At 66.7% G+C, this 26528-nt stretch overlaps 1 protein-coding gene across 9 annotated transcripts in view; it reads left to right on the top strand.

Moving 5' to 3' along the window:
• Nucleotides 1-26528, top strand: part of VAV2 (vav guanine nucleotide exchange factor 2) — a 115539-nt gene that overhangs the window by 62609 nt on the left and 26402 nt on the right. For all 9 annotated transcript variants that reach the window (XR_013960716.1, XM_080670739.1, XM_080670738.1 and 6 more), the window contains exons 4-11: nt 8572-8640; nt 18312-18414; nt 21832-21930; nt 22721-22789; nt 23986-24086; nt 24299-24398; nt 25555-25650; nt 26252-26320. Coding sequence is in view for 8 of the 9 variants with exons in the window: in XM_080670739.1 (XP_080526865.1) it covers nt 8572-8640; nt 18312-18414; nt 21832-21930; nt 22721-22789; nt 23986-24086; nt 24299-24398; nt 25555-25650; nt 26252-26320 (706 nt within the window). In the remaining variant the exon portion in view is untranslated. The remainder of the gene's footprint in view (nt 1-8571; nt 8641-18311; nt 18415-21831; nt 21931-22720; nt 22790-23985; nt 24087-24298; nt 24399-25554; nt 25651-26251; nt 26321-26528) is intronic.

The following is a 26528-nucleotide window of genomic DNA, read 5'->3' as shown; positions in this document are numbered from 1 at the left end:
CGGCGGCATGGGGACCGGGTTCCAGATCCAGTAGGGATGGGCCCTTTTTGAATCTCGGGAGGACGGGGGCCAGCAGGGGGAGTGACAGGCCTGGGAGGTGGGAACAGCTCCCCTCATTTGAGACTCTGGGAGGGGGCCTTATCCTGGTGATGTCCGTGGGGGACACCGCCCCCCTACAGGCTGGGGGTCCCAGGACCACGGCTCGGGGGGACCTGGGCCAGCACAGCTGCCCCTCAGTGGGGCTGTTTGCCCAGGTTCAGCGTCACCCAGATGTTAGGGTGCCTCGCCCACCTGCTGGATCTCAGGGGACTTAGGCATTCCATTGAATTGAGGATTTTTGCTTTTGGTTTTTGTTTTTTAAAGAAGGAATTCTTTTAAAAAATATATATTTTATTGATTTTTTACAGGGAGGAAGGGAGAGGGATAGAGAGTTAGAAACATCGATGAGAGAAACTGATCAGCTGCCTCCTGCACACCTCCCACTGGGGATGTGCCCACAACCAAGGTACATGGCCTTGACCAGAATCGAACCCGGGACCTTTCAGTCCGCAGGCCAATGCTCTATCCACTGAGCCAAACCAGTTAAGGCCTTTTGGTTTTATTAAAAAATATGTTTTTATTGATTTCAGAGACAGGAAGGGAGAGGGGGAGAGAGATAGAAACATCCATGAGGAGAGAGAACCATGGATTGGCTGCCTCCTGCACGCCCTACACTGGGGATGGAGCCTGCAACCTGGGCCTGGGCCCTGACCGGGAATTGAACCCTGACCTCCTGGTTCCTAGGTCGATGCCCAACCCCTGAGCCAGGCCGGCTGGGCTGTCTTTTGTTGTTAACGTCAGACACGGGGTAGGCTGTGTCACAGTGTTTCTGAACTCGAGAGTACACACATACCCGAGCGTATCTGATGCCTTAGGGCAGCCGTGGGCAAACTACGGCCCGCGGGCCGGATCCGGCCCGTTCGGCTGTTCTATCCGGCCCGCGGAGCCGAAAGAGCGGAGGGTTCTCTTGCTCTCCCCTCCGCTCCTTTACTTTGAATTTATATTAGTTCACACAAACACTCCATCCATGCTTTTGTTCCGGCCCTCCGGTCCAGTTTAAGAACCCGTTGTGGCCCTCGAGTCAACAAGTTTGCCCACCCCTGCCTTAGGGTGTGAAGGACAACAGCCCAGGAGCCCTCCGCCCGCACCCGCTCCCGCCGGTACCGCGAGGCCGATACCAGGAGGCCGGTTCCCAGCGTGCCTGCTGCGGTCTGCAGTTAGAGCTGTTCCGTCAGGAGCGTGTCCTTCCCGGTGCAGAGGCAGCCGCGGTTTTTACGTCTCGTTTTCCCGGAGACAGCGCCTGTTCCTCGTCCGCGGGCCGTGGTCCCCGCAGCAGCTCCTTATCTCGTCCACGTTCCACCGTGGGCAGGCGGGGGCGAGGCTCGGTCATTCCATCGCTCTTCCACGTGGTGCTGGAGTGTGATCTCCAAGTTCTTTCAACATTCTCTCCGCACCGGCCCGGCGCCGGGGGGGCCCGTACGTTCCTGGGGGCGGCGCGGGCGGCCTGACGGCACCGACTGGTTGCGCTGCCGCCTCGGGGCCTCCTCGGCGCTGTTCTGGGCTCTCCGTCCCGAGGCCCGGGCGGTCCCCACCCCCTGCAGCTCCCAGGCCCCAGTTCCCCGGGGGCTTTGCGGCTGGTGCTGAGACCCTGGGTGGTGTAGAAGCAGGGGTCCTCAAACTACGGCCCGCGGGCCACATGCGGCTCGCCGAGGACATGGATCCGGCCCGCCGGGTGCCGCTGCCTGTCCTGCTTAGCAGCCGACGCGTCCCGGGCCCGCAGTGCGCATAGGAATTTGTTCATAGTTTTTTTTTTAAACTATAGTCCGGCCCTCCCACGGTCTGAGGGACAGTGAACTGGCCCCCTGTTTAAAAAGCTGGAGGACCCCTGGGTAGAGTGTGGAGAAGGACTCGATAGCTGTCCTGCGTCTGTCCCAGTGCGTGTCCTGCCCTCCGATGGGCGTCAAGGCCCCTGGAATTGGGTGGTGCCCTCGCTCCTGGTCTTCCTGCCCCTGTGGCCCCCTCTCCCGTGGCCCCTGCACCCCAACAGCCCTGTGCTCCCAGCCCGAGCTGCTCTCCGATGCAGGTGCTTCACCAGCCATGGGCGGAAGCTCCTGGCCCTGGGCCCTGAGCCGGCAGATGGGGTCCCCTCTGCCCGCAGCCCCGGGACAGGCCCTCCGCCACCTCGCAGCCCACCCTGTGAGCTCGGGCCGGCAGCACTGCTCTGCGCTGCCCCCACCACAGCACAGCAGGAGGAGACCAGATCAGCGTCGGGGTTGGGGGTGCGGAGAGGTGTCCACAGGCCACTGGACATCCTGGGGCCCCGGCACCTTGCCGAGCGCCCAGGGGGCTCTCCCGTTAAGAGCCTCGCGCGGGGCCACCGATTAGCGAAAGGTTTTACTTCAGCCAAACCCACACCCCAAGCCCGCCGCCCGGCCGGATCGCTTCTTCCTCTCAAAACTGGATGGGAGCCCAACGCGCTCCTTTAAAAAAATGATCATTTTCCCAACACTGAGCTGGTTTTCCATCAAAGCCCAATTGTACTTCTCCGAGGCGATGAATGGGAGACTTGATCCGGGAGTCCCCCCCCCCCCCCAGTGCTGCCGGAGGGTCGGCGGTGAGGCGGGGGTGGCCCGTGTCAACCCGTCCGGCTCAGCGCGGGGGACGCAGGTCCCTGTAGCAGCCGGGAGCTGATCCTGCAGACAAGGGACGTCCTTCTCCATGACAGCGCCGAGGGCCGGGGACGGAGGGGATGGCAAGGGCGGGGCTGGGAGTGAGGCTGAGAGGTGAGGCCAGGAGCCTCCGCCCAGGGACCTTGGGCAGGGAGGCTCTGGGGCCGTGAGACAGCGGCCAGGCCCCTTGGCGGTCTTGAGCGACTTCTGTCCTCGGTGGAGGCCCGGGGTTAGCGGGGGAGACACTGGATTCCCAGCCCCAGTGACTGGGACTCCCTTTTCCAATTTGAGGAGAATTCTCAGAATGTCACACACACCCAGGTGCAGATCTGAGCGCAGCAGCACATTCGGGGACGGGCAGTGACCGCCCGGTCTCCCCGCTGCCGGAGGTGGGGCACCTTCACCCCTGAGGCTCCCGTGGGGGACAGACCAAAGTCAGCCTGTGGCCTGGGGGAGTCCCCTCGTTTAGCCCCCAACAGGGTTGCCTTTGTCTCCAGGGGCCGGGGTGCCCTGAAGCCCCATGCAGGAGAGCGAGGAAAGCCGTCCACAGGTGGGGGTGCGCCCGGGCCTCCCCCCCAGGCCCTGAGCCTCCCGAGTCACCTGAACGGGCCGAGTAGCTCTGAAGCCGGAGGACTCCGTCCTGCGTCCCCATCGGGAGGGTCTGGGGTGCCTTCGGGGGACCCGAGACTGTGGTTTCTCCAAGGGCAGGTCTTGTCCTGCCCGGAGCCCCGCCTCTCCTCGCGTGTCCCCCGCGTTCACAGACCTTGGCCGCCTTGGCCACGGCTCCAGAGGCCTCTCTTGGGCTCAGGTCCCCGTGCTCGCCGCCGCCCTTTCCCATTCGGGCTGACGCCCCTTTCCCGCCCGGTGCCGCCTGGCTGATGCCAGGTCAGGAGTGGGCAAACTTTTTGACTCGAGGGCCACAATGGGTTCTTAAACTGGACCGGAGGGCCGGAACAAAAGCATGGATGGAGTGTTTGTGTGAACTAATATAAATTCAAAGTAAAGGAGCGGAGGGGAGAGCAAGAGAACCCTCCACTCTTTCGGCTCCGCGGGCCGGATAGAACAGCCGAACGGGCCGGATCCGGCCCGCGGGCCGTAGTTTGCCCACGGCTGTTCCAGGTGATTGGACTGAGCAGGAGAGAGGCGGTGGACGGGAAGGGGCGGTTTTCCTGTGCCCGTTAGCCACTTCTGCCAGCAGGGGGTTTCATCGCCCGCCTGGTCGCATCAGTGTCTGCCACCCGTCCTCGGCGGGTGGGGGGCGGGCAGAGCAGACCTTCCTCTCCTTGCGACAGGCTGTGGCCCGCCGTCCGGGCGCAGGTTTCGATAGCACAGAGTCCAGCACGGCCCCTCCCGGAGGGCAGCAGTGAGGCACCAGTGGTTCCGGTTGGTGCTGAGGCTGGAGCCCGGCCCGGAGGCTTGGCTGGGCCCTCAGGCCCGGACTCCAAGGTGAGCCATCGCAGGCCCGTGCCCAGCCACCTCCAGGGCCGCCTCCGCTGCTGGCCCGCGCCGTCCAGGGGGCCGAGGTCCAGGACTCCGCTCCCAGGGCCGAGCCGGACCCCCCTGGTGCACGGCGGGAGGGCTGCAGACCGGCCCGTCCGCACGCAGGCTCGGGATGCCCGCAGCCGGGACGCGCAGCACGCAGCCCCCCTGTCCCGGGAGGGTGGGAGGGTGCAGCTGGTCCTGCCTGGGTGCTTCCCCGCGTGGCCCTCTTGGGAGCAGCCCTGGCTCCAGGCTGGCTCTGCCGTTTCCTGGCTGGTCTCCGGGGCCACGGTCGCCCCTTCTCTGAGCCTTGGTGCCCACCTTGTGGGCAGTTGTGGGCAGTGACTGGAGGAAACCTGGGGGACCCCCCCCCATCCCGAGGCTTCCCTGACCCTCCTTTATGAGTCCAGGGGCGGCTTGGGTTTCCCTCGTGCCCTGCCATCCAGGTGAGTGGGCCTGCCCTCACCCCGGACCCCGCCGGGGGCGGAGGCTTGACCACCTCTGACCCCACTCACCTCTGGGAAACAGTGCCGAGGCGGAGGGCTGCCCTTGCGCCTGGAGCGTGATGCCAGAGGCCACCGCGCTCGACCCGCGATGCTGCTGTGCCAGGGGCTGGGACGGGCAGTGGTTGCAGGCAGGCAGGCCCTGGTTTGCCCCACGTCCTGCGGATCCAGGCCTTAGGGCTCCGGGAATGGGGCTGCCGCGGGACACTTCCTCTCCCGGGAGACGCAGGGAAGTCAGGCAGGGTCATCCCGTACTCCCTGCACCTGCACAGGACCCCGCCGGCCCCCCAGAACCCTGAGCAGGGTGCCCATCGTGTCCCCAGATGCTGTGCTTATTCAGATCTGCTTTCGACACGTTTCCGTGGAGTCAGCCGTGAGGACGATGCCCGCGGCACATCGCGTGTCTGACTCACTCCTGTGCCCGATGCAAAGGCAGACAAGCCCGTGGCCGAGCCCCAGCACCGCCGGCTGTGGGACTGGGGAGCGGGGGGGTCGGGGAGCTGCTGGGGCCCTGCTCTGCCACTACCCGCCTCACCGGGCCCTGGGGCCATTCCGGGAGGGGACAGCTTAGACGAGGAGGAGGGAAGGGAAGCGTCTTGGCTTCTAAGTAGCTGCCCGAGTGCCCGGGCTGTGGTGTCAGCTCAGGCCCACGGCTGCCTGTGGGGAGCGGTCTGGGGCCTCGGGGGCACCCTTGGGGCAGAGTGGGGGGCTGCGGGCAGGAGGCGGCCTTCCGCCCTGTGGCTGGCGCCTCTGGGACCTGGGGCAGAGCTGCCATCGGCCTGCCGTCCACCCATCCCTGTGTCTGTTTCCTCGAGGGTCAGCCGTCACTCTCCCTGCCCGCATGCCTGCCTCTCCCTGCCCGGCACCCGTGCCCTCGGCCTCCGTAACCCGGGCCAGGGCTGGGGGACAGACAGTTGGGGAGCGTTTTGTGCAGGGAGCGTGCAGTGGCTTTCTGCTGGTGGAAATGGGGGGACACGAGGCCCAGCCTGAGGGCTGGGGGAAGCTGTGGGGGCGCTGGCTGTACAGGCCTGGCTCCCGGAGCCCGCTGGCCCGTGTGGCCTTCCCGCAGGCCCGGGGTGAGCTCTGTGACACCTTCTTGTCCCCTGGGGCACGCATCCCGAGCGTCTGTCTGGGCAGAGCCTACGGGCTTTCCTGCCTGGCCCGGCAGCGTCCCCCGGGCAGAGGCCAAGTCCAGGGAGGGAGGCGCCGAGGGCTTCGGGCTGGTCGCTCGTGGGGGGGCGGCCGTGCCCACGCTGGCTTTCCCACTCCACACTCTGCTGTTCCGAGAAGCATGCAGGAAATCACAATTACACTCGCTTCCCGGCGCTGGGAAGGGCCGTCGCTCTGCCCTGGGCAGCCGCACCAGGTTCGCGTGCCCCCCGCCCCCCCCCCGCCCCGGCGCATCAGATGGCAGGGACCAGCCATTCCCTCCTGACCTGAGGTCAGCGCCTCCTCCACCCGCTGGGGCCCAGAGAGGAGGAAGGAATAGCCTGGCTGGGATTTGGGGGACCCCCCACATGTGCCGCACCCACCCCTGAAGACATCGGGGTCCCGCCAGGGTCGTGGCAGTGGCTTCACCTCCGTCTCCCCACCTTTCGACCCCTACCCCACAGGGCCAGAGACCCTCCCCGTCCCTGCTGGCCGTGGTTTGAGATCCAGGCTGTACAGGCCGGCCCACCCGTCCCTGTGCCCGGCCCCCATGGACTCCTGCCCCACCTGGCCCACCGGCTTTCTCCCTGTGCAGCCCGGCCTCCCGGAGCCCCCATGCCCCTGGGGTGCCGGGCGTGGTCACCTCTGCCAGGGCTGCCACATCCAGGGTCACTGTCCTCCCTCCTCAGTGCCCGGCCTGGGGGCAGCGCGTCTCCCCTGCGTCTCGGGAAGCTTCCCAGCCCAGCTGTGAGGCGGGTGGCTTACCCCCATTTTACAGATGCGTTAACGGAGGTTGTCGGAGGCCCACAGCCCGAGGCAAGCTCCCGGGCTTGTCCCCGTGTGACAGGAGGCCGCGTCCTGAACTCGGAGTTAGCCCCCCACCGCCTCCTGGTTCCCCAGGCCTGGTCTCACCCAGAGCCTCTTCCTGCTCTCCGGGCCCCGGGGCCTCCCTGTCCCCTCAGCTCCCAGGGGCCTGCTTGTGGGTCCCCGCACCTCTGGCTCAGGGTGATCCTGAGCTGGGTGTGGGCGTGGGTGGGGTGTCTGGCCTGGCGCTGGCCGTCTGCCCTGGGTGAGGTGGGGGCTGAGAAAGAAAGGGGATCCGTCGGCCTGTGTGGACAGTCGGGGCGAGGAGCAGGAGAGCGTTTTTATAAGTGAACCCCCGGGCGCCGAGGGCTGCCCGCCAGTGAGCAGGCGGCACCCGGTGGCTCCTTCAGGAACTGAACGGCCTGCGGGGGCCTCGCGGCTGCGCTCCGGATGCGCCTCTAGGGTGAGCCTGGCTGCTTCCCTGGCGAGCTGGGGCGAGGGGTGCTGGGCTGGGCTCCCACAGCCTCCCCACAACACCTCTCCCCGCCGCCTGGCCCGTCACACCTGCTGTGATGCAGCTGAGCCTGATTGTACCTGGTGCTAACACCTCCCACACAGCCCCCCGAGTCATACAGCCCCCAGGGTCACACAGCCCCCAGGGTCACACAGCCCCCCGAGTCATACAGCCCCCAGGGTCACACAGCCCCCCAGGTCACACAGCCCCCCAGGTCACACAGCCCCCCAGGGTCACACAGCCCCCAGGGTCACACAGCCCAGGGTCACACAGCCCCCCAGGGTCACACAGCCCCTCAGGTCACACAGTCCACCAGGTCACACAGCCCCCCAGGTCACACAGCCCCCCAGGGCCACACAGCCCCCCAGGTCACACAGCCCCCCAGGTCACACAGCCCCCCAGGGTCACACAGCCCCCAGGGTCACACAGCCCAGGGTCACACAGCCCCCCAGGGTCACACAGCCCCTCAGGTCACACAGTCCACCAGGTCACACAGCCCCCCAGGTCACACAGCCCCCCAGGGCCACACAGCCCCCCAGGGTCACACAGCCCCTCAGGTCACACAGTCCACCAGGGTCACACAGCCCCCCGGGTCACACAGCCCCCCAGGGTCACACAGCCCCCAGGGTCACACAGCCCAGGGTCACACAGCCCCCAGGGTCACACAGCCCCCCAGGGTCATACAGCCCCCCAGGGTCATACAGCCCCCCAGGGTCACACAGCCCCCCAGGGTCACACAGCCCCCCAGGGTCATACAGCCCAGGATCACACAGCCCCCAGGGTCACACAGCCCCCCAGGGTCACACAGCCCCCAGGGTCACACAGCCCCCCAGGGTCACACAGCCCCCAGGGTCACACAGCCCCCAGGGTCACACAGCCCCCAGGTCACACAGCCCCCCAGGGTCACACAGCCCCCCAGGGTCACACAGCCCAGGGTCACACAGCCCCCCAGGTAACACAGCCCCCCGGGGTCACACAGCGCGCTGAGCGGGAGCAGAGCGGGGGTGGAACCCGGGTCTGGGACGTGCAGAGGCCTTGCTCTCAGCGGCCCCCGGAGGTCTCTCCTTAGATGAAGGCGTCGGAGGCGGTGGGGTCTCTGTTGGCTTCTGGCCAGCGCCCTCTCCAGGGTCTGGGGGGCCGGGGCGGGGGCAGCAGGCTGGGTTAGGGTTAGTGAGGGGATGGCACGGGGGCTCCTGCCCGGGGCGGAGGGACCGTAGGGGAGCAGACCCGCACCCCACTCAGCCTGGAAGAGGCCGCGGTGATGCTGGCGGGTCAGCCCGCCGAGCGTGGTGCGGAGCTGGGGCTGAGTGCAGGGGAGAGCCAGGGGGAGGTGGTGGATTAAGCACAGTTATTCCCGGCCCGACCAGCGGCGACGGCAGACACCTGCTCGCCTCACTCCTCTCTCCTCCCGCAGGCCCTTCCCCTCGGAGGAGACGGCGGAGAACGACGATGACGTGTACCGCAGCCTGGAGGAGCTGGCCGAGTGAGTGAGGACCCCGGGAGGACTGGACAGAGGGCGGGCGGGAGGGGGCGGGAGGGGAGAGGGGGAGGGGGAGGGGGAGGGGGAGGGGGGGGAGGGAGGGCACCCACTGAGGCCTTAGAGCCTCGCCCAGGACACCTGTCAGTCCTGAGGACCCTGGTGCGGTCCCCCCAGCAGAGTGGGAGTGTGAGCGGGAGGGTCTGTTCTCTCTCAAACATGAGCCTTTCTGCACCTCACCCCCCCCCCCTCGTTCTCGGAGGTCCCGGCGTGTCTGGAGGTGCCATGGAGGGGTCTTCCTCCCCAGGCCTCTTGTCAGGGACCCTCTGTTTTCAGAGCCACAGAGAGAGCTGGGCCGCCGGGACGGGGCTGGGCTGGGAGGTTCTGAGCCCGGTGCTGCGTTGGGGGGGGTGTTGGGGGATGTGGGCGTCCCTGGAGCCAGGGCCCCTGGAGCCCGAGCCACAGCACAGGCAGTGGGTGGGCCCAGCGTTGCCTCTGGCCCATCAGGGCGGGCGCGGGGCTGAGACCAGGCCACCTGAGGCCACAGGGGTCCCCCGTCTCTGGGTGGCCCGTCCTGTGGCTGTGTCTCCTTCCTTCCTCTCTCCGAGGGCTTCCTCAGGCGTCCCCACGCAGCCCCGCCTGGCCATCATCCTGGGCTGGTTCACCGTACAGTCCCGGCCAATGCTCTCCCCCCTCCCCCCCGCCCCCTGCCCCCAGGGACCAGCAGGAGCCTGAAGAGGTCGCCTGGCTCTGCGGGGTCGCTGTGGCAGGGGTGGGACCGTGTGGCCTGCGCTCAGGGCCGGGCCGCTTCCCTGGGGGCGGGGGGCAGTGGCCGGAGGAGGCAGGGGTGCCCATCCTGCAGGAGGGAGCCTGAGCCCCGGGTGGCCCCCCCTGGCTCCTGAGCCGGCCGGCGCAGCCCCTGGGCCAGGCGGGGAACCCCGCAGGCTTCCTGCGACGGGCGCCTCCTCCCTGCTGGACCCCGGAGAAGCTGCTGTTGCTGTGGGAAGACGCTCAGCGTCTCTCTCCACCTGCAGCACAGGCCGGGTGGGAGCCAGCCGTGGCCGCCCACCCCACCCACATCCCTGCTGCCTCCAGGGTGGGGGCCGGGCCGATACCTTTAGCAGCAGCGTCTCTTTAAAGCAACACGAGCCACTCAGAACTCAGGTGTCGGCACGGTGCTGGCGGCGAGGTCCTGTGATTGTGGGCGTGAAACACGGGTGGGAGTGGCTGCCACAGCCCCTGTTCCAGAGCCCGGGGCCTGCAGCAACCCCACTGGGAGGCACGGAGCTCTTCGGGGCGTCTGGTCGACCCCGTGTGGGTGAGGGCGGGAGAGCAGCCTGGAGGGAGACAGGGGCCTGGGGTCCATGTAAGTCACAGCCAGGGCCGAGCAGCCCACCTGGATGCCACTGCCCCCCTCCCCGCCCCCCGCCCTGACCAGTGCCAGGAGTCAGAGAGGGTCTTAGAAATGACTGTGAGAGGATCACCCCACCCGTGGGCCCTTAGGGGTGCGGCTGAGTGAGGAGCTGCTCACCCGCCTGCAGGGATGAGGAAACGGGGCTCAGAGAGGCTCAGCTGGAAGGTGGTCCCCGCCCTCCCTCCTGCCCCCCCTCCTGCTGGCTGAGCCCCCCTTCTGGCATTTTCCACCTTGGAGACTCCTCCTCATCTGCCAAATCCGGGTCTGAGTGTCTCCCCCTTGGAACAGCCCTCCAGTCCACCCACCCAGCCAGCACCACCGCCCGTCCCCCACCCTGCAGAGCACCCCCACCCTGCGTGGCGGTCCATGGGGTGCACGGCGATTGGGAGGTAAATGCCTGTCTTCCTTGGGCTGGGAGGTTCCTGGGGTCAGACCTTGTGTCGTCATGAGCACCCCGTTCAGGCCCCCTAGCAGCGCGGGCGTGTGCGCAGGGCAACGGAAGCCCCGGGTGACAGTGACAGGGCCTGCACGCGGCCACTGCTGGGACGTCACCTCCGGATGTCCGCTGGCCCAGCTGCCTGTTAGGTTTGTCTGCAGGCGGCCCCATTTCACAGACAAGGACACTGAGGCCTAGCGAGGGGAAGCCCTGGTCCATGTCGCTCAGCTTTGACTCCGAGCTGTGCCCCCACCTCCCGACCATGTGAAGTCGAAGCCCCCCAGAGCCTGGGGCGCCCCCCGTCCCAGGGCGAGGGCCGTTGAGACGTGCCGCTTGTCCCAGGTGGCCAGCCTGAGGTGTCAGCCGGCCCAGGGCTCCTGGGCAGCCGGGACGTGGCTGGACGAGCCTTCCCAGAACCAGCCAGAGCCCCTCCCCCTCAGCTGCCACCCGGGTTCCTGCCTGCCCCCAGTGGCTTGGGGTGCACGGGCAGTTTGGGGGGTTTCTATGGGGCGAGTCAGACCGTGGCGACCCGGGCGCCCATGCCCCCTTTCTCTGCCCCTTCCCGTGGGACTGGGCCCCCGAACCGAAACATGGGGTGTGATTCCTCTCGGCGAGAAGCCGGTCCGGGGCCGTGGCTTCGCACAGTTCAGTGGCATCCTCTGTGACGTTCAGAGCGAGCCTGACTCCGATGGATTCCTACGGCGCCGTTATTGCAGACGTAAATCATGAATTGTAGGGACGGGATGAATGTGGGTCTTTAACTTGGGATTTGGTCCCAGCGGCTCCAGTTTAATAAATTTCCAAGCTCCCCCCCCCCCCCCTCCTTCCACGGAGAGCACATCCCTCGCATCCTGTCCCCGTGGACCTGGGTTGATATTCCCCATCAGGGCCGCTTACAAGGCAAACAGGAGCGCCCCTTCTCACCAGGCCGCTGGGCAGACGGGGGCTGTGCGCGCCGAGGCGGAGCTGGGGCAGCGGCCCCACCTCATCAGGGCATCCCGGAGCGAGGGAGCCCCCACTTCCCCCCCTTTCTCTGGGCAGCTGGGAGCAAGGAGCCCCCACTTCCCTCCCACTTTCTCTGGGCGGCTGGGAGCAAGGGAACCCCCACTTCCCCCCACTTTCTCTGGGCGGCTGGGAGCAAGGAACCCCCACTTCCCCCCACTTTCTCTGGGCGGCTGGAAGCAAGGGAGCCCCCACTTTCTCTGGGCGGCTGGGAGCAAGGGAGCCCCCACTTCCTCTGGGCGGCTGGGAGCAAGGGAGCCCCCACTTCCTCTGGGCGGCTGGGAGCAAGGGAGCCCCCACTTCCTCTGGGCGGCTGGGAGCAAGGGAGCCCCCACTTCCCCCCACTTCCTCTGGGCGGCTGGGAGCAAGGAGCCCCCACTTCCCCCCACTTCCTCTGGGCGGCCGAGAGCAAAGAGCCCCCACTTCCCCCACTTTCTCTGGGTGGCTGGGAGCAGGGGAGCCCCCACTTCCCCCCACTTCCTCTGGGCGGCTGCGAGCAAGGAGCCCTCACTTCCCCCCACTTTCTCTGGGCGGCTGGGAGCAGGGGAGCCCCACTTCCCCCCACTTCCTCTGGGCGGCTGGGAGCAGGGGAGCCCCACTTCCCCCCACTTCCTCTGGGCGGCTGGGAGCAGGGGAGCCCCCACTTCCCCCCACTTCCTCTGGGTGGCTGGGAGCAGGGGAGCCCCCACTTCCCCCCACTTCCTCTGGGCGGCCGGGAGTGAGCAGCTGCAGTGTGAGCAGAACCTGCTCCTTCTTTCCGTGGGCTCTCGGCCAGGTGTCAGAAGTGGCCCGGACCCGACACTCCGCAGCTAGATCCGGATCCTCCTCCAGCACGGCAGCCGCGTGCCGCACCGCTGTCTCCCACGCGGGGAAGCTGGGGAGGGACCGACATGGCGAGCGCCCGACGTCAGCTTCCATTCATTCATTCATTCATTCAGTCCGTCAGTCGATCGTGTGTTCGTCCAGCTGCTGACTGGATGCTAGTGCTTTCCGTGTCCCAGGAGCTGGGACCATAAAGGGGAGAGAGACTCCCTGCCCCAGGCTCCTGTGCTCCGGGCAGGGCAGGGTTGGGGCTGCCAGAGGGGCGAGCGCTGGAGGAGAAGCGTGGGTCCCCCATGCGGACCCTCCTCTGAGAGGCTGTTCTGCCTGGGGTGTCAGCCCCCACTGTTGCCCCAGCCCAGTGGGTGGTGGAGGCCCCGCAGCCTCTGCCCGCCACGCACGGCTCCTCAGCGAAGGCCGCCGCCCGCCCGCCCCCTCCCGCCCCGCCTGCTCCCAAGCCACAAGGCTGTCTTGTGGGACAAGCCCAGGACCTGGCTCTGTCGGGTCCCGTTCGTGTGGCGCCTGGCACGCTTCCCACCTGCCGTGCCTTCGTTTCCCGTGTGTGACACGCAGCGTCTGCACCTGGTTTGGGGACCGGGCTGGGGAGGTCGCCCGTGACGTGGGCGGCACAGCGCACAGAGACCCACCGCGGGCGCTCAGCTGGGACGGTGACTCCCGACCCGTCTTACCCCGAAGGTGGCCTTTCTCCCCGGATTCCGAGCGGCTGTGGCTGTGCCGCCCAGAGAACGGCCCCCGGGCCACGCGTGCGACGGGGAGCTCTCTAGTGGCCACACCAAAGACCAACGGCAAGACGCGAAGAAGGAAGAGAACACAGCACAGGAGGTGGCTGTTAAGGGTGTATTTTTTAAAAATATATATTTTATTGATTTTTTTACAGAGAGGAAGGGAGAGGGATAGAGAGTTAGAAACATCGATGAGAGAGAAACATCCATCAGCTGCCTCCTGCACACCCCCCACTGGGGATGTGCCCGCAACCAAGGTACATGCCCTTGACCGGAATCGAACCTGGGACCCTTGAGTCCACAGGCCGACGCTCTATCCACTGAGCCACACCGGTTAGGGCAAGGGTGTATTTTTGTTTAACCCAACGTCCCCAATGTCCCCAACGTCCCCAAATGCAGCGGGGCCTCGTTCCTGGAACTTAACTCGTTCCGGAGGGCTGTTCGGAACAGTCACTTGTTCCCGTTAGAAGTCGTGTAAGTGGAATGACGCGTCCCGGGCCCTCCCGTGGTCCCTGCCTCGTCCCCTCCGATAGGCGGGCCAGGCCTCCCGTCCTGGCTAATGTGTGAGTGCGCGCGAGGAAAACAAAAAAAGGACGTGAAAGGGAGGCGGAAACCTAACCAACAGGGAAGGGATGAACAGGGAGATGGGAACATTTACCCATAATTATGAGCAGCAACAAAAGCAAACAACGAAACCCAAAACGCGAAGATACTCACACACAACATCCTGGGGTGTGAACCGCGGGAAACGGACTCCGGTTGGTGCACCCGCCCCTTCGAGAGGCGCGTGGCCGTCACACGGGCGTCCGCGTGGGGGGGCCGTCCGTCCGAGGTGGGCGGCGTTGGAGAAGCGAGGTCCCGCCGGTTCCACACCGTACCCTTAGACGTGCTCGGCGTAACCGCGGGCGCAGCTCAGCGGGTCTCGCCGCGGCGGGGAGCTCACGGCCCCGGCGGGTGGCGGCCCAGGTGGGCAGCGGGGGTCTCGGGTCAGAATGTGACCCGGGAGCTCAGAAGCCCGTGTGCCTGACCGAGGGCGCTGGGTTAGGAGGATGGGCTCCGGGGCTCCGAGCTCGGGGCCGAGGCCCCTGAGTCATGTATAATTGAACAGGACAGCAGCTGGTTGGAAAAATTAACACAAAACGCTGCCGCTTAAGAACGCTTCAGCAAGCACACGGGCGGCCTGCTTTGAAATGGCTCTCGTGATGCATGCCTCGCGTTTGCATCTGGCTTCGCCCTCCCTGAGAGCCGCTCTTCCTCCTGGGGCGCTCTGAGGAAGCTGGGGGTGCTGCTCCTCCCGTCTCAGACCTGCCCGAGTCCTGGGCTGGCCCGGGGTGAGGTGCCTGAACTGGGGGAACCCCTCGCCCAGGGCTGGGAGGGAGTTTGCACACAGAAGCACCACCCCGTGGGAGCCCGGACTGGGGCTGGGTCAATGCTAACCCAGAAATCCAGGAGGGCTCCTCGTAAGAGGGGGCCCCTGGGTCTTAGAGCCCAAGTGGAGCGTCTTGTAGAGGCCTGGCTGGGACAGTGCCCCACAGAGGAGAAGGTAGGGAGTGGGGTGAGGCGGGAGAGCGCGGCGTGGCTCAGCATCGCCCCGGGGAAGCACACCTCACGGGATTTACGAGGAAGCAGAATGGTCGAAGTCCCCTGGGACTCGGGGAGGACTTCCCTGCGCCTGGGATGTGGCGGGGAGAGCGCCTGGGTGTGCAGAGCTGCCAGGAGGTCGGTCCCACTGGCTGGAGACGCCACCGTCACGCCGGCGGGTGACGACAAAAGTGTGTCCGCTCCGGCCTCGGCGGTCAGATGCCCTGGGCCCCGCTGGTGGGGACGGGACTGATCCGCTGCCACAGACGCCGAGACTTGGCCTGTAGCCCCGCCCCGCTCGGGACGTGCGTCTGGAGATACAGCCTTTGAACAGCAAGGTGGTCGTGGAATGTCTGTGCCTTCCGACCAGAGAGCAGGACTGTTGGGGACCGGAGCGGGTCACCCCAGCGAACGACACTGCTGCCTTCTAGAAGCGTCTGCCTCTCCGACGTCACGCTGCCCGTTCGTCCGTCTCCCCACCTGGGCTGTGAGCTCTTGGCCCAGAGCTGGTGCCCGCGTCCTCTCCGGACCCCAGTAAGCTACTGGCGGGAACTGGTCTTAGGAAGTGTATTGAGCTAGCCCAGTGGTCGGCAAACTCCTTAGTCCACAGAGCCAAATATCAACAGGACAACGATGGAAATTTCTTCTGAGAGCCAAATGTTTTAAACTTAAACTTCTTCTAACGCCACTTCTTCAAAACAGACTCGCCCAGGCCGTGGTATTTTGTGGAAGAGCCACACTCCAGGGGCCAAAGAGCCGCATGTGGCTCGCGAGCCGCAGTTTGCCGACCACGGCTCTAACCCATCAAATCTGACGGCGTCCGTATTGTGACGGCTGAGTCTCACACGTCTCATCACTCGCATACTTTCAATGGAAAAGAGTCACTCCTTCGCCCTGTATCCCCCTCCTCCCCTGTACCACGGGGCGTGCGGAAGGGGCTCTCCCGGCTCCTGTCTCTAACTTCAAATAATAGGCATGAACCTACCTTCCTTTGTGCTCATAGACCCGAACTGAATAGTGGTTGGGGCCCTGGCCCGTGTGGCTCCGTGGACAGAGTGTCGGCCTGCAGACGGGAGGGGCCCGGGTTTGATCCTGGTCAAGGGCACGTACCTTGGTTGCAGGCTCGAACCCCGGCTCTGGTCTGGGCGCACGGGGGAGGCAGCCAATGGATGTGTCTCTTTCACATACGTTTCTCTGTGTCTGTCTCTCCCACGCCCTTCCACGCTTTACAAATAAATGAAATAATGTCCTCTGATGAGGATTCACAACAACAAAATAATAATAATAATAACAACAATGGCTGGGAAGGGTTTCCATGGGGGAACAGAGCCTTCAGTGTAGGAAGTGCGTGCTCCGTGCCTTGTGGGGGGCTCGAGGGAGGGGCTCGCCATCCCCCGTGGGAGATGGGCAGGCAGAGGGTGGACCTTCTGCAGAGCAGAGACGGAGGGGCGGTGCCTGCGTTTTTGAGGCGCTTCCGTCCCACCTTAGGTGCCAGGACACAGCTCTCTGCCTGGGCAGGTCCCAGGGCCCTGGGACGTGGGAAGCTGCGAGTGGAGGGGTGCAGGGAGGGAATGCCACGGGCACGCGTGCTCCTGTCTCTCTTCTGAGGACAGAAGCAGGTGGGGACCTTGGCAGTGGACACGGGGTGGGAGGTGACCACCCTGGAGGTATTCCCCTGTCAGTCTCGGGGTCTTGTCCCTTCCCTGAGCACACGGGGGGAGGAGGGGGAACCACGTCGTCTCACTCTCACCCGGAGGGGCCCTCAGGTTCTCCCCGAGTGCTCGCTGCAGATGGAACTGGAAGGTTTTCCCGGGGCCCCCCCCAAGTCGTGCGGACAGCCGCATCTCGGGCCTGAGCTGTCAGGGAAAAGAATCGGAAGTGGTCGGGCAGCCGGAACATTGAGAAAGCGCTGGAAGGGAGGGACCCACAGAGCAGGGAAACCCCCCCCTCGCCCATCTTCTAATCCACCTCAACCCTTGGCTGACCACGGAACCTCACACCCACGGGAAGGTGCCTCGGGTTTCCTGCCGGGAAGTCAGCGGCCGGAGGCGGATTCAGCAGCCACGCCCGCTGCTGCCCACTGTCCGAGCCCCGCTGAGCGAACGGTCTCAGCAAACATGGCTCTTCACACGGACCGCGGCCTGCACCGCCACAAACACGCTTCCTGTCCCGTGTCCAACGGGAGCCACCAGACTTGCAGAGCACAGGGAGGAGGGAGCCATCGCCAGAACAGAAACGGGCCCAGAGCAGCCCACTGCTGACTCCGCTGCTGTAAACACGGCCAGGGGCTCAGAGGGGAGAATGCGCCGCCTGAGTGACAGGTGGGGGGCTCAGCGGAGAAACAGAAATGCAGAGAAGGGCCAAGTAGCCCCCCCGGGAATCGAACCGTGACCTCCTGGTTCATAGGTCAATGCTCAACCACTGAGCCACACCGGCCGGACCCCTCCAAGCATCTTTCAAGCCCACCTGTCCAGGAAGCCCCCTGAGCAGGACGCAGTGGAACGGGACGGTGTGCCCCAGCTCTGGAGAGCTCGGCAAGCCCCCTGCCCTGGGCACCCCACTTTCCCTCTGCCCCGCGAGAGCCGTGGGCGCCATGGCGTGCGTGGGGCAGTAAGGAGGTTGCATTTTTTTTTAAAAATATATTTCATTGATTTTTTACAGAGAGGAAGGGAGAGGGATAGAGAGTTAGAAACATCGATGAGAGAGAAACATCCATCAGCTGCCTCCTGCACACCTCCCACTGGGGATGTGCCCGCAACCAAGGTACATGCCCTTGACCGGAATTGAACCCAGGACCCCTGAGTCCGCAGGCCGACGCTCTATCCACTGAGCCAAACCAGCCAGGGCAAGGAGGTTGCATCTTGAGCACCCAGTCCTGTGGGGGGGCTGCAGGGAGGTCCTTGCGGGGCAGGATCCTGAGCGGGGATCAACTGGAATGTCCCCCGAACATGGGAGGAGAAGGGGGCTCTCGTGCTGGCGGTTTGGTGCCCCTGCACCGTGACCTGGAGGCCCCTTTCTGGGCCTATTTCCCGTTCTCTTTATTAATGTCATTAGTTCGTAAAATGTGTGGCTGCCCGGACCCCCACTGCCCGCCCCCTCCCTCCACTGCACCCCCCCCATGTGAGCGGCCTTGCCTGCCTCTGAGGGAGCAGCCTGCAGCGTCCCGTCTCCTCTGTCCCACGTGGCGGCCACAGTTTCACGCTGGCCTTGTCACCAGGCCCGCTCTGCTGTGCAACAGGGGCCGGGGCAGCCGGCACCTGCAGGGCCTGTCTGGACCTCAGGAACCGGCGGGCAGGGCCTCGGGAGCCGTTCCTTTGGGCGCAGCGTCTGCAGGGACAGGGAGGCCGAGCGCTCGGCTGCAGGTGCCCGGCCTGGCCGTGGCGAGGGCTTTGGGCCAGGAGGCAGGAGCCCGGGCGCCGGAGCTGGGCACCGCGCCGACTAGCCCGCGAAGACTCCCGTGGGGGTCCCCCCTGCACCTCCGGGCCTCCGCCTGTGTCCCTGGCAGTTAGGGAGGGGCTGGGGGAGTTGGGGCTCCGTCTCGGGGTCCTTCTCAAGCACGGCAGGCAAAGCAGGAGCGGGCTCTGCACCCTGCGGTTTCAGCGCAGGCGCCTGGGAGGCAGGTGCCCACCTGTGGGGCCAGGAGACGGAGGCGCCCGGCCCTCTGACCGCTCCCTCCCCGCAGCGAGCACGACGTGGGCGAGGACATCTACGACTGCGTCCCGTGCGAGGAGGAGGGCGACGACATCTACGAGGACATCATCAAGGTGGAGGTGCAGCAGCCCATGGTGAGCCGCCCCGCGCCCGCGCCCCCCGCGCCCGCGCCCCCCGCGCCCCGCCCCCCCACGCCCCCCATGCCCCCCGCACCCTCTTCCTCGCCCGCACGGGCTTTTAGACTTGGCAGAGCCGTCTGCCCTTTAAAAATATATGTATATACGTTTATTGATTTTGGAGAGGAAGGGAGAGGGAGAGAAACATCCATGACGAGAGAATCACGGATCGGCTGCCTCCCACACGCCCCACCTTGGGGATCGAGCCCGCCACCCGGGCCTGTGCCCTGACCGGGAATTGAACCCGGGACCTCCTGGTTCCTAGGTCGACGCTCAACCCCTGAGCCACGCCGGCCGGGCTGATTCTGGCCCTTTCTTTAAAAATGAGTGGCCGCGGGCCCGGGCCACTGAGGGGGAGCTGGTCCCGTGTGGAGGGAGCTCCAGAGGCTGCCCCGTCCTCTCCACCCCGTTCCTCCCCCTTCCTGGGCCCAGCCTGCTACAGGCCCTCATCCCTGCGAAGTCTCCTCAGGAGGCTGGGATGTGACACGCTGCCATGGCCCTGCCCGTCTTCTGCGATGGGTAGCTGTGGGATTCTCCTCGAAGGCTGTGAGGGCCTCAGAGTCCCTCCCGTCTGGAGCCGCCAGCTCTCAGCGGGAGCCCCACTCACACCGCACTCGTCAGCTCACACCGCACGCATCAGCTCACACCGCACGCATCAGCTCACACCGCACGCGTCGGCTCACACCGCACGCGTCGGCTCACACCGCACGCGTCGGCTCACACCGCACGCATCGGCTCACACCGCACGCATCGGCTCACACAGCACGCATCGGCTCACACCGCACGCGTCGGCTCACACCGCACGCGTCGGCTCACACCGCACGCGTCAGCTCACACCGCACGCGTCGGCTCACACCGCACGCGTCGGCTCACACCGCACGCGTCGGCTCACACCGCACGCGTCGGCTCACACCGCACGCGTCGGCTCACACCGCACGCGTCGGCTCACACCGCACGCGTCGGCTCACACCGCACGCATCAGCTCACACTGCTCACATCAGCTCACACCGCACACCGCACGCGTCGGCTCACACCGCTCGCATCAGCTCACACTGCATGCGTCAGCTCACACTGCACACATCAGCTCACACCACACGCATCAGCTCACACCGCTCGCATCAGCTCATACCCCACACCGCACGCATCGGCTCACACCGCACGCGTCAGCTCACACTGCAGGCGTCGGCCTCTGGGCAGCGCAGGGACCCGCCATCGCCCCGGTTAGCCAGCTGTGCGAGCTTTATGTGCGATGGCTAACAGCCTAGGACGCCCGTCGGCTGCGGTGCGGGGTAATGCCCACAGCTGCTGGGGGGAAGGCGGGTCCTGCTGGCTGGCTGGGGAGATGGGGACCTGGCCACAGCCCCTCGGGCCCCCACGGGCAGTGGAGGTGCCGCTTGCCAGCTCGGGAGGCTTTTGATGCCATCTGCTTTCACACAAGAACTGGGGGAATGTCTCAGGGGAACTCGGGGCCCATGTGGGAGTGAGCAGTGGCGGCGAGCACACGCGAAGCGGGGTGCAGCTCCCCCAGTCTTTCAGAGAAGCTTTTCCACTCGGGGGCACCAGCGGCCCCTCTGGCATCACGCGGGGGAGACGGGACATACTGGTCGTGGCGCTCGCAGCCCCAAAACTGCCCTGGAGGGTGTGGTGTGGGTTCCCTTCCCTCAGTCACCAGGTCTCACGCTGTCAGTCTGCTGTGGGGCGTGGCCTCGGGCGACCCTGCCCCCCTGGGGGGCGTTCGGGGCTGGAAGGCCGCCCTCGCCTGTTGCTGGAGGTCCCTGATTCCCCGCCCCGAGCTGCCCAGGAGCCTGGCCGGCCTTCTGGGCTCCCCCAGCCCTTTGGGGGCCAGTGTCCTCTGTGAAGCGAGGACAGGACCCGGAGCCCAGATCTCACAGGCTCCCGAGACCCCCCACAGGTGCTTGGCCTGCGGGGACCTGGAGAGGGCCCTCCAGAGCTCCCTCTGTCCTGGTGCCCACACAGCGGGACCCGGGGCTGTCGGCAGGGCCTGGGGGCTGACACCATGTCCCCCCCCCACCGCCCCATATCCTGGGGATAAGCTGGCGCCCCCTGCCCTGCTCTGCTCAGTGTCCTAACGCCCCGGGCTGGTGCTCACAGGCCGCCTCGTCCATCCCGGGTGGGGGGGCCTCCTGCTACACCCTCTGGGACCCGCCGCCAGTTTATCTCATCCCCTGCCACCCCCTGCCACAGCTGGGGCTCCCCCCGCAGTCCCAGTGGAGGTCATGGGGACGGTGACGTTTGCAAAGGGAGATAAAGCCAGAGGTTGGCAGGCGTGGCTCTCCGCCCAGACGTGGGAAGACCAGCCGCGTGCTGGGTCCGGGGCTGCCCCTCCCCGCCAGCCCGGCAGCGGGGCAGCCCTGAGGCTGTGGGCTGAGTGCGCGTGGGCCTCCCTGACCCACGTGCAGCTGGGCGCTAACCGGGTCTCTGTCGTCTGTTTCCATGCTCGCAGATTAGGTACATGCAGGTAAGCACCGCCCGCGCGGCTCCCCCATCTCGGCCCTGGCCCCGGAGACACTGTCGGCTGTTTACATGCTGTGTTAGGGGGTCACTCAGCATCCCCATGGAGCCCCCGAGAGTCACGATGCAGCCCCTGGCTGAGCAGGGCTGTCACCCGGCCCTGGAGTATGTGCCCCGCGCGGCCCTTGGAGCTGCGGCCCCGGCAGAGCCCAGCAGGGCCTGGCACTTCCTGGAGGAGGAGGATGGTCAGGGCACACGGGGTCCAAACGTCATGCCACGGGTCCCAGCTCCTTCTCCCAGGGCCTGGCTCACGGCTCAGCCTGGGGGCCCGAGAGCGTGGCTGCCTCTGCAGTCACATCACCCCCCTTCCCCAGCCCTGTGACCGCAGTCTCTTGGTCAGCCCGACCCCCCCCCCCCGGCCTGTTCCCCCCAGAGGTGGGGGCCGGCCCTGCCGGTGGCTGTTAGCACAGGCCCCTGGGTGAGCCCCGTGGGCGCTGGGAAGGGCCAGCCTGTGAGGAATCGGTGTCCTTCTCTGAGGCACCAGCTGGCCGGCGCCGGACAGCCGCTTAGTTGGCGGACACAGGTCCTTGGGGAGCTGGTCAGAGCCTCTCCTGTGCACACAGTAGGTGCTTTAAGCACCTCACACCTGCTGTCTATGCCGGAGGCGGCTTGTGCGGGGCTCGGCCTGGCCCGGAAGCCGCGCTTCCTCGGCACTGCCGCCAGTTCTCAGGTTCCCGGCACAGCCCCTCCGCGTGCCTCAGTTTCCTCATCTGCAAGACGGGAGGGGAAGGAAGGCCTGGGCCCCTTCCGTCTCCCATCCGGCCCCACGGTGGCCAAGCCCGGCGGTGAGCGGGTGGCAGGCCTGGCGGGCGTCCCTGCTCACGCCCCGTGTCCATCCCGTAGAAAATGGGCATGACGGAGGACGACAAGAGGACGTGCTGCCTGCTGGAGATCCAGGAGACCGAGGCCAAGTACTACCGCACGCTGGAGGACATCGAGAAGGTGCGCTCGGCCGTCGCCGCGGCGCCGGCTCCAGCCCCCCCCCCGCCCCGAGCTCAGCCTCGCGGGGCAGCGGCCACTCCTGCTTGGCGCGGCCGGGTGGTGTTGGGGGCCTCAGCCAGGGCATGCCGTGTGCTTTGGGGGGTAACCTTGTTTATAGGCCTCCCCTCCCCATTCGAGGTAGGTGCGCTGTCCCCGCGTCAGACAGGCCAGGGCAGCCTGTCCGTGTGGGCAGTTCCTCCCGCTCCGTCCAGTGGCCGGGAGAGGCCGGGCAGGGCCCCCGGGGAGAGGCGGAGTCCTCCCCGGGCAGGAGGGACGTTGGCACCTGTGAGAACCGAGGCGGCTCGGGCAGAACCACCGCCTGCCTCGCGGAGCTTCTGGGCGTGGAGAGCCGCTCCTGGCAGGTTCAGGGGCGCAGGCTGGGGACCGTGGCCCTGTCACCGTCAGAGGTGCACGTGGGTGATGCCCCCTCCGGGGTCTTTGTTTCCTCACGTCTCAAACGCTAGCCGCGCTCCACGGTGGCTGTGGGGTTCGCGTCCAGCGCGACGCAAGTGCCCCCAGGGAGCTGGTGTGGCCCTCGGTCGGTGCTCAGGCCGCCTCCCGCCTGCCCCGCGCGGCGGAGCCGGGCCTCCCCGATGCTCTCCAGCGAGCGCTGAGCGCCGGCCGGGGCCAGGCCTGGGAGCCGCCTGCAGGGAGCCCTGACCTCGGCGGGGTTGTCGGATCCCCCTGGCCGAGCTGTGGCCTGGAAGGTGGCTGCCCCCCAGGCTGAGGCAGCATCGGCTCTGTCTTCCAGAACTACATGGGCCCCCTGAGGCTGGTGCTGAGCCCGGCGGACATGGCGGCTGTCTTCATCAACCTGGAGGTGAGGCCCTGTGCGCCCGCCTACAGGCTCTGTCCCGGGTCCCAGACTGTACCCGCCTGCAGGCTCTGTCCCGGGTCCCAGACTGTACCCGCCTGCAGGCTCTGTCCCGGGTCCCAGACTGTACCCGCCTGCAGGCTCTGTCCCGGGTCCCAGACTGTACCCGCCTGCAGGCTCTGTCCCGGGTCCCAGACTGTACCCGCCTGCAGGCTCTGTCCCGGGTCCCAGACTGTACCCGCCTGCAGGCTCTGTCCCGGGTCCCAGACTGTACCCGCCTGCAGGTTCTGCCCCGGGTCCCAGACTGTACCCGCCTGCAGGCTCTGTCCCGGGTCCCCGGCTACGCCCGCCTGCAGGCTCTGTCCCGGGTCCCAGACTGTACCCGCCTGCAGGCTCTGTCCCGGGTCCCAGACTGTACCCGCCTGCAGGTTCTGCCCCGGGTCCCAGACTGTACCCGCCTGCAGGCCCTGTCCTGGGTCCCCAGCTACGCCCGCCTGCAGGCTCTGTCCCGGGTCCCCGGCTACGCCCGCCTGCAGGCTCTGTCCCGGTCCCCGGCTATGCCCGCCTGCAGGTTCTGTCCTGGGTCCCGGGCTGCGCCCGCCTGCAGGATCTGTCCCGGGTCCCCGCTACACCCACCTGCAGGTTTTGTCCCGGGTCCCCGGCTACGCCCGCCTGCAGGCCCTGTCCCGGGTCCCCGGCTACGCCCGCCTGCAGGCTCTGTCCCGGTCCCCGGCTATGCCCGCCTGCAGGTTCTGTCCTGGGTCCCGGGCTGCGCCCGCCTGCAGGATCTGTCCCGGGTCCCCGGCTGCGCCCGCCTGCAGGTTTTGTCCCGGGTCCCCGGCTACGCCCGCCTGCAGGCTCTGTCCCGGGTCCCCGGCTACGCCCGCCTGCAGGTTCTGTCCTGGGTCCCCTGCTATGCCTGTACCCAGGTCCCAGGCTGCGCTGCATCCCTGCCTGGGGCTCGGTGGGTCCTGGCTAAGGGGTGTTTTTATGGCTGGCAGATGAGAGGAGGGACTTGGTTTCGGGGGACTTGTGTGTGCTCAGGCCTCCTTTGGGTGCCAGCCCGGGAGCCCTCCTGGCTGGGTTACACCCACATTATGTGGGACGCACCCCCGCGCCCGGGCCTCTCCATCGAGAGTGATCATGGACCCGTGGGCCCCTCTGGCTGGTGCCTGCTCACATGCCGACGGCTTTCCCTCCAGGACCTGATCAGGGTGCACCACAGCTTCCTGAGGGCCATCGACGTGGCCATGATGGCGGGCGGCGGCACGCTGGCCAAGGTCTTCCTGGAGTTCAAGGAGAGGTGGGTGGCGGCCCCTCCTGGCTGCGGGGCCTCGCGGACACCTGGGCATCTCTCTGGGTCCACACGGGACAGTGCAGAGCTGACCTGTGGCTTCACCGGGCGGGGTCCCCTGGCTGTGTGCTGCCCGCGGCAGGTGGCGTGTGTGCGCATGTGCATGTGCATGCACGTGTGTGCACACATGTGACTCTACACGTCCGCATGTGCATGCCCAGGCTCCTGATCTACGGGGAGTACTGCAGCCACATGGAGCACGCTCAGAACACGCTGAACCAGCTCCTCGCCAGCCGGGAGGACTTCAGGCTGAAAGTGGAGGTGACAGTGGCTTCCCGCCCAGTCCCTGCCCTGCCCCTGCCCTGCCCCCGGCCTGCCCCGTCCCCGGCTCGTCCCCCGAAGCCGCAGCTCCATGGCCTCCTGCTCACCCACATTGTGGGAAGGTGGGGACGGGGTAGTGATAGGACTTTTTCTTTTTTAAAATTTTTAATTTTTATTGATTCAGAGAGGAAGGGAGAGGGAGAGGGAGAGAGATAGAAACATCCATGCTGAGAGAGAATCATGGATCAGCTGCCTCCTGCACGCCCCCACTGGGGATCGAGCCCGCAACCCGGGCCTGTGCCCTCACTGGGAATTGAACCGTGACCTCCTGGTTCCTAGGTCGACGCTCAACCCCTGAGCCACGCCGGCCGGGCTGATAGGACTTTTTTTTGTAGGTGATTTTAACAGGTGGTTTTTTCCCCCTCCTTTGTGGGGTGGGCACTGAGCAGGTGGAGGTCACTGTCCCAGGCCAGAATACAGCCTGGCCCCTTGGGTGCAGGGGAGGTAGGCCCCAAGGACCGGATCTGGCTCAGTGAGGGGCTGTGACCGACCCTTGACCCTGGCCTACGTGGACCCCAAGGGGGCCCCAGGTGACGAATGTTTGCTGGGAGCTGTGGATCCTCCCCGCCGTCCCCCCAACTCTCCCATCCTCGCCCGGGCTCAGGGCCGGTCTCCTGTGGGGTTTCCCACGTGAGCCCCACTCAGGACCCTGTCCTCACTCTCCTCCTTGGGGTGGGCCAGGCTGCTCCCCAGCTGGGTTCCCGTCAGACCCTGCTTCCGGAGTGGGTCCCGGTGCTGGGTCCCTTTGCTCCGCGGTGCGGGGGTGCTCAGGGTCCAGGCAATGGGGGAGCCCTGGTTCTGCAGGTGGTCCCCCTGATGTGAGCCGGCTCCCCGAGGGTGTTGGGGCAGGCCCCGTGGGCGCCAGCCCCAGCATTTCAGCCCTCGTGTGGCCCCTACGGACCCGAGGCCGTGAGAGGCGGCAGCCCCACACCTGGTTATGGGGGAGAGGGGCCTCTGGGAGCCAGGCCAGACAAGGACGGGACACCTGGGCCCTAGTTCCGGCCTCAGGTCTGCCCCCGGCCGGGGTGTGGGAGCGTCGGGGTCCAGCGTCCCCGGGCAAGGACGCCCCTCATCGCCTTGCTGCCCCGATGCCCAGGAATGCACGCTGAAGGTCCAGGACGGGAAGTTCAAGCTGCAGGACCTGCTGGTGGTGCCTATGCAGCGGGTGCTCAAGTACCACCTCCTCCTGAAGGTGAGCCCGTGGCCTCTGCCGGCCGGCCAGGCGGGGCCCAGGGAGGCCAGAGCCAGCCGCCACAGGAGGACGCCGTGCTCGGCGCCTGGAAGCGGCACGTGCGCGAGGAGCTGGCTCTGCGTGCTGGCACCGCGGGAAGCGTGCAGAGGAGAGCTAGGGCTCAAGCGGGGAGGCGAGCAGAGAAAGCGGGAGGGACGGGAAGCGCCCCCGGCCGGGAGTGAGCGTTCCCGTGGCTGCGCCTTGGCCGCCCGGAGCTCCCCGGTGGCCACGGAGAAAGGGGAATGGGGTGTCCTTCTGGGCGGACGGACCTGGGGCGACGCTGGTTCTGGGAGGCGCCGAGTGAGGCTCTTCCGTGAACCAGCCGGTTCCCTGGGAGCTCAGCACCCAGCTTTGTGCTGCGAGCGTCCCTCCCGTTACCCACAGGACTTGCGGACACCCCTCCCTTGAAGCAGTGCGTGGCCTGGGTGGGGGGCCCACTGTCTGCTGGAGGTGGCAGCGGAGCCCGGCTGTCTCAGGGGGCCTCGCTCTGTGCCCGGTGGGGGCGGGGGCCCAGGCCAGGACCCCTGAGGGGTGACCTGTGGCTCCCTTCTCACCCCCTCAGGAACTTCTGAGCCATTCCACCGACCGGCCCGAGAGGCAGCAGCTGAAAGAAGCACTGGAAGCCATGCAGGTGGGGGGTAAACTGAGGCAGGGAGAGGCCGGGCCGGAACGGGGCTCACGAACAAGCCTGTGACCCGAAATGTCGAGTTTCCTGGGGGGCACGGAACAGAGCAGGGCACAGGGTGGTGGGGGAGACCCACCGACGGGCAGAGGGTCGGGGCCGGGGGCGCTGCAGGCTTTCCCGCCGTCCACTGGGGCCGCCCGGTTCCCAGGCCCTG

This window comes from Plecotus auritus, assembly GCF_963455305.1.
Source record: "Plecotus auritus genome assembly, chromosome: 5".
Lineage (NCBI taxonomy): Eukaryota > Metazoa > Chordata > Mammalia > Chiroptera > Vespertilionidae > Plecotus > Plecotus auritus.
The sequence above is the reverse complement of the archived record's forward strand: the minus strand, read 5'-3'. Positions and strand labels throughout refer to the sequence as shown.